This window comes from Hypanus sabinus, chromosome 1 (assembly GCF_030144855.1).
Source record: "Hypanus sabinus isolate sHypSab1 chromosome 1, sHypSab1.hap1, whole genome shotgun sequence".
Taxonomy (NCBI): Eukaryota; Metazoa; Chordata; class Chondrichthyes; order Myliobatiformes; family Dasyatidae; genus Hypanus; species Hypanus sabinus.
Window position 1 is genome coordinate 37259764 of NC_082706.1, and position 15165 is coordinate 37274928.

The 15165-nt window shown below is 49.3% G+C and overlaps 1 protein-coding gene across 1 annotated transcript in view; it reads right to left on the minus strand.

Annotated features, from left to right (window-relative positions):
* Positions 1-15165, minus strand: part of LOC132393034 (uncharacterized) — a 61038-nt gene that overhangs the window by 30714 nt on the left and 15159 nt on the right. The window contains exons 2-3 of the mRNA XM_059967762.1: positions 3072-3237; positions 1763-1894 (exon numbers count right to left, since the gene is read on the minus strand). Coding sequence (XP_059823745.1) covers positions 1763-1894; positions 3072-3237 — 298 coding nt within the window. The remainder of the gene's footprint in view (positions 1-1762; positions 1895-3071; positions 3238-15165) is intronic.

Here is a 15165-nt window from a genome sequence, read left to right on the forward strand (position 1 = left end):
TCTGGCGGGCAGGAGGAGCAAGTGAGGCAAGTGCCTCACCAGGGATAGGGGGTTGACCATTCAGAGGCCCCTCCCTTATTTGAAAACAACACATAACACCTTATAAATCAAGACTACGAGTTATTTACACTCAAGTACAAGGGGGATATTTGAGTAAGTTTTTCACACAAAGAGTGTGGAATGCACTGCCAGCGACGGTGCTGGAGGTGGGTCTTTTAAGACCCTCTTAGATAGGTACGTGGAGCTTAGAAATACAGAGGGCTAGGCGTTAGGGAAATTCTAGGCAGTTTCTAGAGCAGGTTACATGGTCGGCACAACATTGTGGGCCGAAGGGCCTGTATTGTGCTGTAGATTTCTATGCTTCTAAATTAAAATACAATCTTACAATCAATTCCTGGGGAGGGGGGCACCCCCTCCATTGTAGGATGACTCCCATATGTTCCCTCTCCCCAAGGATACCTGGCCACCGATGTAACCCCCAAGAGTGAGAGTCACGCAGTCAGTTTGGGCAGGCCTGTCAACTGGACCCAAGGCCCAGGAGCAGGCCAACCAGGAGAATCCCTGAGCGTGCAGGGCTGAAGCGTAGCCAAATCAGGGGCTGCAACTTCTCAACCTCCATATAAATACAGACTTAAATACCCCCAATGACTTGGTCTGCACAGCCGTCTGTGGCAATGAGTTCCACAGATTCACCACTCTCTGGCTAAAGAATTTTTTCCTCATCTCTGTTCTAAGACTGTGCCCTCGGTACTCGTCTCCCTCACTACGGGAAATATCCTCTCCACCACTCTATGTAAGCCTTTGAATATTCAATAGGCCTCTCTGGGAAGGTCAGAGGCCCAGGAATACTCCAGATCTCCTCAGAACCCAACGGCCTCCAGCAGGCCACTCGGATTCCGTACAGACGGCCCCTACAGGCAAACCCCCTTCTGCTAGTTACCCCCCCCCATCCTTTCCCCAGCAGATATCTGTTTATGAGCGCACCACCCCAATGGAGGGGCAAGTCCATCCCCTTAGATTACCCTCATATGTCAACCTAGAGGGTACAGACTCTCGAAACACAAGGGAGACACAGAGACAGAGAGAGACTCTTTCCTCTGACAGCCCTGAGCCTCCTGACAGTTCCTGATCTTCAGATACAGCGGACTCGACTTTTTTCTGCTGATGTGGGTAGTTCTAACCTCAATTTCAGAGGAGTTAATATTCCTCAGCACCGGATCTTCCCACGGCTCCTCCAAGCCCTCGCTGAGCCGTCCTGCCATCCAGGGTAGGCCTAAGGGAGACCACTGGCTCTTTCTCCCATGAGGGAGAGGCCTGGAACTGTCCTCCTTCCACTTAGCCTCCTGCCCTTTACCCCATTGTCGTTAGCATGGCGAAACGGAAGAAATTACTGTCAAAGATGAAACTCTTGCACCTCCCTCCTGCCTCGTCACTGGTCTCCAGGATTTGTATCCGAAAGGAGAAACCAACCTTGTCCAGAGAGCTGGCGAGGTGCCGCTGCTCCCGCAGTGCGACCCTCTCTTGGTGTTGCCCCACTCTCACCCTCAGCACTGCTCCTCCCACCGTGCACTACGAACCCAACGTTTGTGGCCATTTTGCAAACACTGCCCGGTCCTAGAGTCAGGAGCAACTCAAGAAGCCAGTGTCAACACGTAGCCGTAGAGAGACGGCGTGGGGGGGGTTGGGGAAGTGACGTGAAGTTTTCACAGCAACTGATGACCAGCACCCAGATGCCAGAAGAACATTCAACCACGTTGCCTACCTTTCCGACAAGTCTGACAAGGCAGACACTTCTCCAGCCCGTTCTCCCACTTGGTGTACTCCTCCCCTGCCGCGCAGGGCTGGCACTTCGCACGCTCCCGGTTCTTCTGACAATGCGCGGCCACACGAGTCCCTGCAATCACAGGGCAGGCTGTCAGTCGGCACGCCGAGGCAGGCGGGGGTGGGGGACGCGGCAGGTACCAATCGCCAGAGAACGGTCTGCCCTGTTGTGGCCATAAGCGGGCATCTGCGCCCGACCCGATCAATGAACTCATCGAGTCTGTGGGGGCCACGTCAGAGGCGAAGGGGGTCACTGTGACGCTTCACAGTGCCAGCATGCGGAGTTCAATTCCTGCTGCTGTCTGTAACGAGCTTGTACCTCTAGCTGGAACAGTTTCCACCCAGATTTCAGAGACACAAGGCTCCGGAAGTTATGGGCAATGCTACATTGGTGCCAGAAACTGGGCTGGCCCCCCTTTGCGGTCCTTGGATCGTGTTAGCCATTGATGCGAAGCACTGATTTGCTGTATGTTTGACACAAAGCTAATCAAACCTAGCTATTTATTACAAATGGGTCGCCGGGCAGAAAGTAGAGAATCCAGTCCTGAATGGTTCTGGGTCTCCTATCCCGTCCCTTCAGATCTGGGACCATGGGACTCTTTCTGAGCCACAAGGGTTCAGAATTCAAGTTTATTTATCAAAGCATGTTGCTTGCATTCACAGCCTCCCGACTCTCGGAGGGGTATAGATCGGGCAAATGCAAGCAGGCTTTCTCCCCCACTGCGTTGTCATGTGTCAAGGGTGAAAGGCAAAATGTTTGATGGGAACGTGAGGGGCAGATTCTGCCCTCAGGGCGATGGAGATGTGGAACAAGCCACCAGCAAGAAGTGGGGGACAGCAGCTTGATTTTAACACTTGGACAGGTGGACGTAGGAGTATCGAGGGCCATGGTCAGGATTCAAGTGGATGGGACTGGAATAGTTTGGCATGGACTAGATGGGCTGAAGGGCCTGTTTGTCATGCTCTGAAACTCAAAGCAGTGAAGAATCTGGTCACAAATTTCAGGCGGAACTCGGACCTGACCTGATCAGCCAAGCAATAGGAGCTGCTCTCCTGAAGAAGGCGTTAAGGTGTTGTGGGGAAACGGCAGGACCGATGTTAGGCTCACCAGGAGTCAAAATTGGCAACGCACGGATCAGGGCCCTAGGCCAAGACCAGTCCAGGCCTTGCCTCTGCTCCTGAACCAGCAGTTCAACCTGTCTGTACAAGAGCAGAGTGGTGCGTTCAACAACCGCAGAACCTCAGCCTACCTGCGGGGCATTTTTTACAGCACAGGTGACTCCTCACAGCGTAATATTCCTCCGTGATGCAGTGAGAATTTCGGCCGGTCCAGTTGCGATAACTTCCATGGATCACTTCTCTCTTCACAGGGCCTCCGTGTTCAGCGGGACCCACAGACAGCCCTACAACAAAACACTGAACAGACAAGCAAGGATTAACACAAGATTCTGCAGATGCTGGAAATCCAGAGCAACCACCCACACACAAGTTGACGGAGTGGGGAAGGTTGCAACAGGTGCTTCACAAGGGTGGCATTTAAGTCTTGTGATGCACGATGGAGAGCTGAAGGAAGATGCAGGGGAACTTCTTCAGCCCTTTAACCTTTCCAAGGATCAACTTGGATCACCATATGCATCCATGGCCACTTTATCACCTCCTCCTCAAAACTCAGCGCTGCTGTAGCCCGTCCACTTCAAACCCTGCAAACAGAGACCTTCCACACGCCACAGTTACGACGTGAGTTACTGTCGCCTTCCTGTCAGCTTGAACCCCTCAAGCCATTCTCCTCTGGCCTCTCTCATTTTCAAAGTGTTTTTGCCCACAGAACTGCCACTCACTAGATCTTTTTTGTTTCTCGCACCATTCTCAGTGAACTCCACAGACTGTCCTGCTTGAAAACCCCGGGAGGTCAGCAGTTTCTGAGATACTCAAACCACCCCATCTGGCACCAACAATCACCCCACTGTCTAAGCCACTTGGATCAGACATTTCTTCCCCATTCTGATGTTTAGCCTGAACAATGACTGAACCTCTTGACCATGCCTGTGTGCTTTTATGCAGAGTTGTCTGACGACCGGCTGATCAGATGTTTGCATTAGCGAGCAGGTGCAGCTAATCTAATAGCCACTGAGTGCATATTTACGTGTGTTAGGAATTTGCCCTGGTGTGTTGCTCAGGGTGTGACATAATGTACTGGCCACAACATCACAGTTCCATGTTCTGATCCTTGCTCCAAGTTCATCACCTTTACCCATAATACCAACATTAAAACACACACACCTCAGACTATCTGACCCATCATACCAATTGTGATTTTGCCTTTCAATACTTGCCCCGACTCTACCTTCCAGTCTGATCCTTCACTTACTGACCTGGTGCTCCCGGTTCCCAGCCCCCTGCAAAACTAGTTTTAACCCTCCTGAGTGGCATCAGCCAACTTCCCGGCCGGGATATTGGTTCCCCTCCAGTTCAGGTGTAATCCATCCCTCTTGTACAGGTCACCCCCCCCCCTCCAGAAAAGGTTCCAATGATCCAAGAAATTGAAACCCTGCCCCCTGCATCATCTCCTCAGTCACTCCCATTCCTACCTACACTAGCCTGGGGCGACGGGGGTATTCCAGAGATTACTGCCTTGGAACTCCTTCTCAGCCTCTTTCCTCACTCTATATACTCACTGCTTGGGACCGCTTCCTCTTTTCTGCCTACATCGTTGGTGGTGATCTCTGGCTGTTCACCCTCCTCCAGGAGAATGTACTGCAGCCACTCTGAGACATCCTGGACCCTAGCACCCGGGAGGCAACAGATCATCCTGGTGTTTCTTTTGCAGCCACAGAATCTCCCGTCCGCCTCCCTATCAATCTCCTATCACTACCGCTCTGCCTGTCTTTACACTTCCCTGCTGTGCCTCAGAGCCGCTAGCCTGGTGGGTCACCCCCTCCAGCAGTATCCAAAGCAGGATACTTATTGTTGAAGGGAATGCAAACGGGGGAACCCTACACTAACTTTGTAAATGCCCTCACCTCCCCTGGAGGTCACCCATCTCGTACGCTGGGTGTGACTACCCCTTCAAGTCTCGTCTATAACGTCTTCAGCCTCCCGGATGATCCAGCTCCAACTCCTTGACCCGGTCAGTCAGCAGCTGAAGGTGCACTTCCCGCAGATGTAGTCATCAGGGAGACCATCGGGTATCCTGAATTCCCACATCTGGTACGAGGGGCATTCCATCCCGTCCTTGCTGAAGCCTGTTAAGCAAAAGCCTTCCCACTCTATCACGGGCGCGTTCCAACAATGGCCGCTCCACCTGACCCTGCTTTTATTTGGTGCTGAGCTTAGCCTGTCGTTGACACTTACCGTGCCAGAGAGTGCAGAGAAAGACTGGCCTTACTCATATCTGCTCCTCTTACACTCCGTGCCCGAGGGGCCTATTGTTCTCGGAAACCCCCACCCCCATTCTTCCCACGGACAACTCAATCTCCCTCTCCAGGGACACCCAAGCATGGATGGAATCCCGAAGGGAGGCAGATGGTTGGCTCAGGGAGAGTCCTCGACGGGCCACAGCCTGGATCGTGAATGGCCCGCTTGGCCACGTGGTGCCAAGACGAAACCCCCCGCCCTCTATACAGGATGACCATAGGTCAGGAGTGAGGGGCTGGAGTGCAACCAGAACTCGAGGAGCCGCCCGTTCAGATGTTCAAACGGAGGCTGCAACCCCTCGTACTGATATACACACCGAACACGGCTCCTCCCAGCCTCAGAAAGGACAAAGCAGACGGGGTGTCAGTGAATCAGATCAGAAATACTGCCCTGTGCACAACCTTCCACCCCATGTATCCAGTGTACACGAGAAGGGTGTCTGCTCCTCATGACTGGGTGGTAGACCACAGCGTGTCTGAGCACCAGACAAAGGCAAGAGAAGCAGTCATATGGAAACTGCCTCAGCGCATCACAAAAATCCTAGATGAACCACAACAATTACTAGAAATTTTCAGCTGCTGGGTATACCTCTCACTTACACTTCCCCTTTCTTCGTGGAACCAGACGCATCAGACGCATCAGTTGACACTTAGGGGAGAGAAACCATTCCAACCCAGCCTAGTCAAGCGCATGCCTTCCGCAGCTGATGCTCAACACCAGAACCCGAGGCCATCTGACCCGCAGTAACAAAGTCTCTCCTAACCCTGTTCGACCCCCAACCTCTCCCACCTCTGGGAGGAGCTTGGGATACAGGCACACACAACAGCTGTAGGTCAGTCAGCCGAAATACAAAGCAACCGTGAACGTCCATGCTGCTCTCCAGTGTTTGCTTGTTCCCAGAAAGACAAGCTGAATCGCCTTCATCTGCGGCTGACCCAGAGAGAGAGATGAGGAACTGCTGCGAGCTTGTCCTTGCAGAAACATGGCTCACAACATCCAAGCACCATTAATTTTCAGGCCATGCCACTCAGACACGTGCTATTATTGTTTTTCGTGACCGTGTGTGCTGCGTGGTCTGTGTGACCATCGGCACCACGTTTTGCACCTGGGGCCCCAGAGGAACAAGGCTCCATCTAGCTGTGTACGTCAGTATGGTTGAACGACAATTGAACTTGAACTTTATTCCTGCTCACCCCCCACACCCTTTGATGTTTCTCGTGTGCGGACATCCATCCTCCATCTAATATTCAAGGTCACGGTCATCACCATCTTGTGGAAAAGAGAGTTACACCACCTTTCCAGTGAAGTTACTGATCTCAGATCTAAATGTCTTCCTCAATAGCCTGACACTGTGACCCCTGACCTCTAGTTATTTCACACTCATTATTTATTGCTACCTGCATTTACACAGTCTGCAGTGCATTGATCCTGTTTACAGTTACTAATCTATAGATTTGCTAAGAATGACCACAGACAAGGAATCACAGGGTCGTAGGTGGTGATGCGTATGTAGTCTGACAATAAATTTTACTTTGACCCGGCAACCTGTGTTCAATTCCTGCCGCTGTCTGTAAGGAGTCTGCACGTTCTTCCTGTGGACGACTGGGATTCCCCCCACATCCCGGAGATGTACGGGCAAGGGTTAGTAAGCTGGGGATGAGCTACGTTGGCGCTGTATGCGTGGTGACACTTGCAGGCTGCCCCCGGCACATCCTCGGGATTGCGTTAGCTGTTGGCGCAAACGAGACAGTTCACCGCACGTCTGGGGTGTAACTGCGACAGGCAGGGCATCCCGCTTGGAAACTACCCTCTCCCTCCTATGCAGAATAGCCCCGTACAACGTGTCCCCAAGTTTCAGAGTCACCGAAAAGTACAGCGCAGAAACAGGCCGTTCAGCCCATCCAGTCCATGCTGAACCATTTAAACTGCCTGCCCGCACTGGGACCACAGCTCTCCATACTCCTACTGCCCGTGTACCTACCCAAACCTCCTCCTGTGCATTTCAGCACCAACACTGCCTTCCCATAACTCGGCATTCTGCAGACCGCAGTGAACTCTGCCCAGCATATCACGGCCCTACCCCTCCCTACCCTCGGAGTATCTACCTCAGGCACTGCCTCAAGAAGGCGACATCCAGCAAACCACCCAGGCCATGCTGTCCTCTCGCAGCGACCGTCGGGCAGGCAGTATAGAATACTGAAATGCTTCCCTTCTGAATGCTGCTTTCGTGACACTGCACATCTGTGAACACCTTAAAGATTTAAATTTAAATTTAAATTCACCACACCTTAAAGATTAAAATTTCACCACACCTTTAAAGATTTAAATCACGTGTAGTGTAATGCATCAGTTGCTTCGACGACCAACACTATTCAGGGAGGTGCTGGGACAGCCAACATAACATGCCCACACATCCTGCTTTCTGTGAAGGCTGAGGACAGTCCATCTCCCACCCCCCATCCTCATCACATTCTACAGGGGTTGTATTGAGAGCATCCTGAGCAGCTGCATCACTGCCAGGTTTGGAAATTGCACCATCTCGGATCGCAAGACCCTGCAGCGGATAGTGAGGTCAGCTGAGAAGATCATCAGGGTCTCTCTTCCCGCCATCACGGACATTTACACTACACGCCGCATCCGCAAATCAAACAGCATTATGAAGGACTCCACGCACCCCTCATACAATCTCTTCTCCCTCCTGCCATCTGGGAAAAGGCTCCGAAGCATTCGGGCTCTCACAACTAGACTGTGTAACAGTTTCTTCCCCCAAGCTAACAGACTCCTCAATACCCAGAGCCTGGACTGACACCTTACTGCCCTATTGTCCTGTTTATTATTTATTGTAATGCCTGCACTGTTTTGTGCACTTTATGCGGTCCTGGGTAGGTCTGTAGTCTAGTGTAGTTTTTTTCTGTTGTTTTTACATAGTTCAATCTAGTTTTTGTACTGTGTCATGTAACACCATGGTCCTGAAAAAACGTTGTCTCATTTTTACTCTGCACTGTACCAGCAGCTATGGTCAAAATGTTAATAAAAGTGACTTGACTTACCAACCCTAACCCATACATTTTTGGAAATTGCAGACATGTACGTGTTCAAATGACAATAAACTCAACTTCAATTCTTCTAAACCTCAGTGAAAAAGGAGTACTTGACCCCTTCTCTCCTAACTCAACCCCTCTATCCGACTGGGAACCCTTCTGGTGAACCCTCACTACATTCATACCCTTTCCCAGACGAGAAGGCCAAAACTGAACACAATATTTCCTGCAGTGGGCGGACAGTTTTTGTTTTTCTGTACTTCAAAGCTCTGCCAGCAAAGGCCAGCATTCCACTTGCCTCCTCAGCACCTGCTCTTCCTGCACATTTGCTTTCAACAACTGGTCTAACAAGGCAGGCAGATTTCTACTGAACATCTCAGGCTGCTTTATTTTAATTCATTCTTGTGGTGGTTAAAAAAATGTTTTATTTGCTCCAATCCTCCGTTGACACACCCTTCCTCGCATTCCTGATGCCTATCCGCTCTTCAGCATTCCTCCAGTCCCAGGCAAGGACCACCCCCCCGCCCCCCCAAAGACCTGAACATGATTCCGGAACCAGCGTGCAGCACGATTAGTGCAGGGGGGGAAGTGTCGGCCAATCACAACTCTCTCATGTGACACCGGTGCCCGATACCTTTGAAATTCCAGTCCGACAGGGTGGCTGATATGACAGGCTGACAGCCAGCGTTGCCTTGAGGTATGGCATGTTCCCTCGCCAGGAGTAGCACTGCTTTACTCTGCAGGGAGTTCCACTGCCCGAGACGCAAGTGTGCGGACAGCTTGTGTGTCCAAGTACTGTTCTGGTCCTGGGTCAGGAGGAGGAAATTGGACCGAGCGGGATTTCAGATTTGCAGCCCTGCTATAACATAAGTGCAATAGACGACTCTGTCCTTCATGCCTGTTCTGATGCCTCTGGAAGGCAGCATCCACCATCCAGGGCATGTCCTCTCCCCGTGACTACTGCCAGGGAGGAGGGACCCACATTCAATGCTTCTTCCCCTCCACCACCAGATTTCTGAATGAGCCCATGAGAGATCCACAAACGGCCATCATCTTCACCCTGCTCGCCCTGCTTTGCATTGTTTATTTCAAAGGTCAGAGAAATGTATACAATATACATCCTGAAATTCTTTTTCTTCACAAACATCCACGAAAGCAGAGGAGCGCCCCAAAGAATGAATGACAGTTAAATGTTAGAACCCCAAAGCCCCCTCCAGCTCCCCCCTCCCACGCATAAGCAACAGTAAAGCAGTGATCCCCACTTCCCCACCAGCAAAAAACATTCCCCCCCCCCCGCCCCACCGAGCACTCAAACGTTCAGCAAAGCATCAATAAAGACACAAGACTTGCAGGACCTCAAGGACGACTCATTCACCCGGCATTCGACACACCACAGGCTCTCTCTCTCCCCCAATAAGGGAAAAAGAGGTGACCCCGTTACACTGCGAGAGCGGAGGCATAACAAACCAGCTCGCTGATTTATGATCTGTTGCACACAAGATATTCTTACTGTAACATACAGTAATCTTTATGTATTGTGCATAGCTGCTGTCACAAAACATCAGATCTCACAGCATACCATACATTAGTGATAATAGCCCTGATTCTGACGTTCATAGCTAACCCTTAAGTCTCACCTCCCTGTAATAACCGCTATCCCTCAAAACCCTTAAATCCGAGTTCTGTTTTAAATATCCTCAGTGACTGAACCTCTAGGCTCCAGAGTTCCAAGGTTCACCACGTTCTTTCCCCGAGGACCCAACCCTTCCCTCGGCCAGGCAACAGGAAGGTCGAGGTGCTCCTTGGAACTGAGACTCTGACTAAGCTGCAGGACACCCAGGGGCCCCGGCCAAGCCGCGGGACACCCAGGGGCCCCGGCCAAGCCGCGGGACACCCAGGGGCCCCGGCCAAGCCGCCGGACACCCAGGGGCCCCGGCCAAGCCGCGGGACACCCAGGGGCCCCGGCCAAGCCGCGGGACACCCAGGGGCCCCGGCCAAGCCGCAGGACACCCAGGGGCTCCGTCCACCGCTCAGTCGCTGGCTACACCTGTGCAATGCTGACATCACCGTTGCCCCGAAACAGGGGGCAAGAGAAGTTTGTACAGTTGTTGGACTAGTGCAGTCAGATGCCAAGGTGAACGGGGAAGACCACAGTCAATCTCCAACATTTCAGAAATCCCAAAACTTCTATAGGTGACTCAGCAGATGATATTTACCGCAATCCTTTCTAAACTACTGCATCTCTGAGCCTTGCAATCAGTTCCAATCTTGCTGTCTTAAACCCTTTTTGCCTGATATTCATAATAGTACCACAATGTTCTACTCACATTATTTTGCAGATTATAACAAATATCTCAGTGAAGTTTGTGGATGATGTAAATAAAAGCGATGTGAAGATCTGTGCAGGGGCAGGTAGTGTTCAGGAAGTAGGGAGTCTGCAGAAGAAATTCCACAGATTAGGAGAACGAGCAAAGAAGTGGCAATAGAGTGGGGAAGTGTATGGTCATGCACTTCGGTAGAATGATTAAAGGCACAGAATATTTTCTAAATTCAGAAATCTGAGGTGCGAAGTTTGGAGTCCTGGTGTATGACTCCCTAAAGGGTAACTTGTAGGCTGAGCTGGTGGTAAGGAAGGGAAAGGCAACATTCATTTAGAGAGGATTAGAATATAAAAACAATCACCACGGGTGATTACATCCCTCTCAATCCCATTTTCCTGCCTTCTCCCCGTAACCTTTGACGCCCTTACTAATCAAGAGGCTTCGCTTTACGTATATCCAATGACTTGGTCTGTGACAATGAACTCCACAGATTCACCACCCTCTGGCTAAAGAAACTCCTCATCTCTGTCCTACTGCGATCTACTTCTATTCTGAGGCTGTGCCCTCTGGCCCTAGACCCTCCTCTTCAATATCCCTGCACAGCAAATACTTTCGAAAGTGTCGCCTCCTCGCAATTGTTTTTTTGATTATGATGGACTGCTTTTAGCTGAACACAAACATAATTTCAGATTAAAAAACACAAAATGCTGGCCGAACTCAGCAGGCCAGACAGCATCTATGGGAGGAGGTAATAATGACGTTTCGGGCCGAAACCCTTCATCAGGAGGAGTTTTTTAAAAAATTTATTTCCAGCATCTGCAGATTCACTTGTGTTGCCTATAATTTCAGATTACTTGTTATCATGTAGGAACTTGGAGAAACTAAAAATTAGCTTTTATTGAATATAATGTGTTTAATTGCATATCGGTACTGACACCGCAGTAGTTCAGCTAAGCTAAAAAACTTGTTTTGTTGATGATTTTCATTTGTACTCAGTGATTGAGGCTTCTCGTTTAAGTGTCCAACAATAATCAGCCAGTATTGATGGATTCCAGTTGCCCTGATATCGTTTCTCCATGACTGCAATGTCCTGCTGAAACCTCTCACCGTGCTTGTCACTGACAGCCCAGTATTTGCAGGGAAGAAGTCTAAATGGGAATGCAGAAAATGAATCTTTAGTGACATGTTGCACTTGATGGTTTTGTAGCTTGAAACGTGTCGTCAACCAGCTGGATCTAGTTTGCTTTTCTGTAGTTGCTAAGAAAATTTTCAACAGCATCCTCCAATGCCTTCCATGTAATTTTCTCCAGTTCCATTAAAATTTTGTTTTGAATTGCCTGTCATCGATGACCTGTTTGATTTGCGCACCAACATAAATGCCTTCCTTAATCTTGGCATCAGTTATTCCGGGAAGCATCTGTCTCAAATATTGAAATCCTTCACAGACATTTTCATGCCTGGAGATGGCAGGGCTTAACCTGGTCGTTCTGATTTTGCTTTTGACAAACTCAAGACTCTGACCAGGTCATTCGACTCAGACCGAGTTATCGGATGAGGCTCACTCGACAGAGAGGGTACCATGTTGGCTCGAGCACCATGTCACCTTCAGTTGCCCCCATGTCTCTGGCGGCTTCAGCACTGGAAGGCTGTTGCCGTGCAGCAGAAGTCACGCGGCTGAAGGGAGACTGCGATGTACAACTGATTTCTTGTTTCTAAGCAGGGAAACCGGACACACCAATCAGGCAGAAGTAGCAAGTCTGTCACATGATCCTTCTGCTGCCGCCATATCACCGGGAGAGTGAACAACTTTCGACCTCCGAGCGCCTCTGAGCCAAGCTCAGGCTTTGTCTTGGTTCCCAGTTTTACAGCCACGGTAGAGCTTCCTTAAGAGCAGTCATACTCCCGCCTTTTGAGATTTAAGCGTACACTCACCACAAGTATAACTGGAAGTATTGCAGCTGTTACAATACCGGTGAGTCATTTTGTCATCACAAATACTCATGAAAATATGCTATCCACATGGAGCACACACATCAATGAGATCACAAGCTGACAAACATGTAAACTCAACGCAGAGACCGATGAGTGTGAGATGCTTTTACAGCCTTTCTAAAACCCGCCCTGCCCAAGCTGACTGAAACAAGATAGAAAACTTTTCAGCTTACATTGTGGGCACCATTTTAATTGAGCAAACACGAGGAAATCTGCAGATGCTGGAAATTCAAGCAACACACACAAAATGCTGGTGGAACGCAGCAGGTCAGGCAGCATCGATAGGGAGAAGCGCTGTCGACGTTTCGGGCTGAGACCCTTCGTCAGGACTAACTGAAAGGAAAGATAGTAAGAGATTTGAAAGTAGTGGGGGGAGGGGGAAATACAAAATGATAGGAGAAGACCGGAGGGGGTGGGGTGAAACTGAGAGCTGGAAAGGTGATTGGCAAAAGGGATACAGAGCTGGAGAAGGGAAAGGATCATGGGACGGGAGGCCTCAGGAGAAAGGGGGGGGGGACACCAGAGGGAGATGGAGAACAGGCAAACAACTAAATATGTCAGGGATGGGGTAAGAAGGGGAGGAAGGGTGTTAACGGAAGTTAGAGAAGTCAATGTTCATGCCATCAGGTTAGAGGCTACCCAGCCGGTATATAAGGTGTTGTTCCTCCAACCTGAGTGTGGCTTCATCTCGACAGTGGAGGAGGCCATGGATAGACATATCAGAATGGGAATGGGACATGGAATTAAAATGAGTGGCCACACATTTTAATTCCACGTCCCATTCCCATTCTGAATTGTCTCGATCCACCAGAAAAAACAGGATCTCCCAGTGGCCACACATTTTAATTCCACGTCCCATTCCCATTCTGATATGTCTCCTCTACTGTCAAAATGAATCCAAACTCAGGTTGGAGGAACAACACCTTATATACCGGCTGGGTAGCCTCCAACCTGATGGCATGAACATTGACTTCTCTAACTTCCGTTAACACCCTTCCTCCCCTTCTTACCCCATCCCTGACATGTTTAGTTGTTTGCCTGTTCTCCATCTCCCTCTGGTGTCCCCCCCCCCTTTCTCCTGAGGCCTCCCATCCCATGATCCTTTCCCTTCTCCAGCTCTGTATCACTTTCGCCAATCACCTTTCCAGCTCTTAGCTTCATCCCACCCCCTCCGGTCTTCTCCTATCATTTTGCATTTCCCCCTCCCCCCACTACTTTCAAATCTCTTACTATCTTTCCTTTCAGTTAGTCCTGATGAAGGGTCTCGGCCCGAAACGTCGACAGTGCTTCTCCCTATCGATGCTGCCTGGCCTGCTGTGTTCCACCAGCATTTTGTGTGTGTTGTTGTACCATTTTAATTGACTTAAATTTTGAATTGAAATAACAAATATAGGGTTTTTTTAAAATGGTGCTTGATAGGGATTTTCATGATCAGCAGTCCAAAATCCGTAAGATACACCCAAAAGTATTCAGGAGACAAAATTTTTGTTGTCCAGTGTATTCAGCAAGTTTCAATCAGATCCTCCCTCAGTCTTCTAAACTCCAGCAAATACAGGCCCAGATATGAGGCCCAAAACAGCTCGGAGGACTCCAAATGTGGTTAACCAAACCCTCAGCATTTCATCTTGTTTTTATATTCTAGTCCTCTTGAAGTGAGTGTTGCTTTTGCCTTCACCAGCTCAGCCTGCAAGTTAATCTTTAGGGAATCCCACGCCAGGACTCCAAAGTAACTTTGCACCTCAGATTTCTGAATTTTACTCCCCATTCAGAAAATATTCTGTGCCTTTAATCATTCTACCAAGGTGCATGACCATACACTTCCCCATTCTATATTCCATCTGCCACTTCTTTCTCCATTCTCCTAATCTGTTTAATTTCTTCTGCTGTCTCCCTACTTCCTCAATATTACCTGGCCCTCCACATAGCTCCATATCAGCCGCAAACTTGGCTTTTTTTTAAAACATCATCCTCAAACTTCAATGAAATATCTATTATAATCTTCATAATATGCACAATAACGTGAATAAAGCACTGTGGAATTATTCGGAATAATATCTAACAGTAAAGAAAATCTTTCAGTACAACAGGAAAATCCCGAGTGTGTGGGACCATTGGAATTAATCACTGGAATTTATTGCAGATAAGAGAGAGAATTTGTCATGTGTTAATGTAACCACGTGGCGTCCAGGAGCTCCAAAAGGAATGGTGCCAAGAATTATCCCACTTTTCCTCTTTAATAACCTCATTTCAATTTTAAAGGAAAGTCACGAGGAGGGTGGAAATTCCCAGCAGTGATCCAAAGATTTCAAAGCCGATTTTTAAAAAAAAGTTTCCCCTGATTAAGGCATAGAAAGAATTTCAGCTCAACCATTGACATATGAAAAACAGCAGTTTTAAATCAAACAATTTGTAAAATACTTTTGTCAGGAAAATTGCACAAAATTACCTTTGATGGAGGTTGGCATCTGTCTGCCGTGGTTGGTTGAGGGTTAATTATTTAGTGGAAACTTCCTGGCACATTTTACAGTACATGGGATGCCGGGGAGGGGTGCAGTGGGGGTTGAGAGGAGGGACAG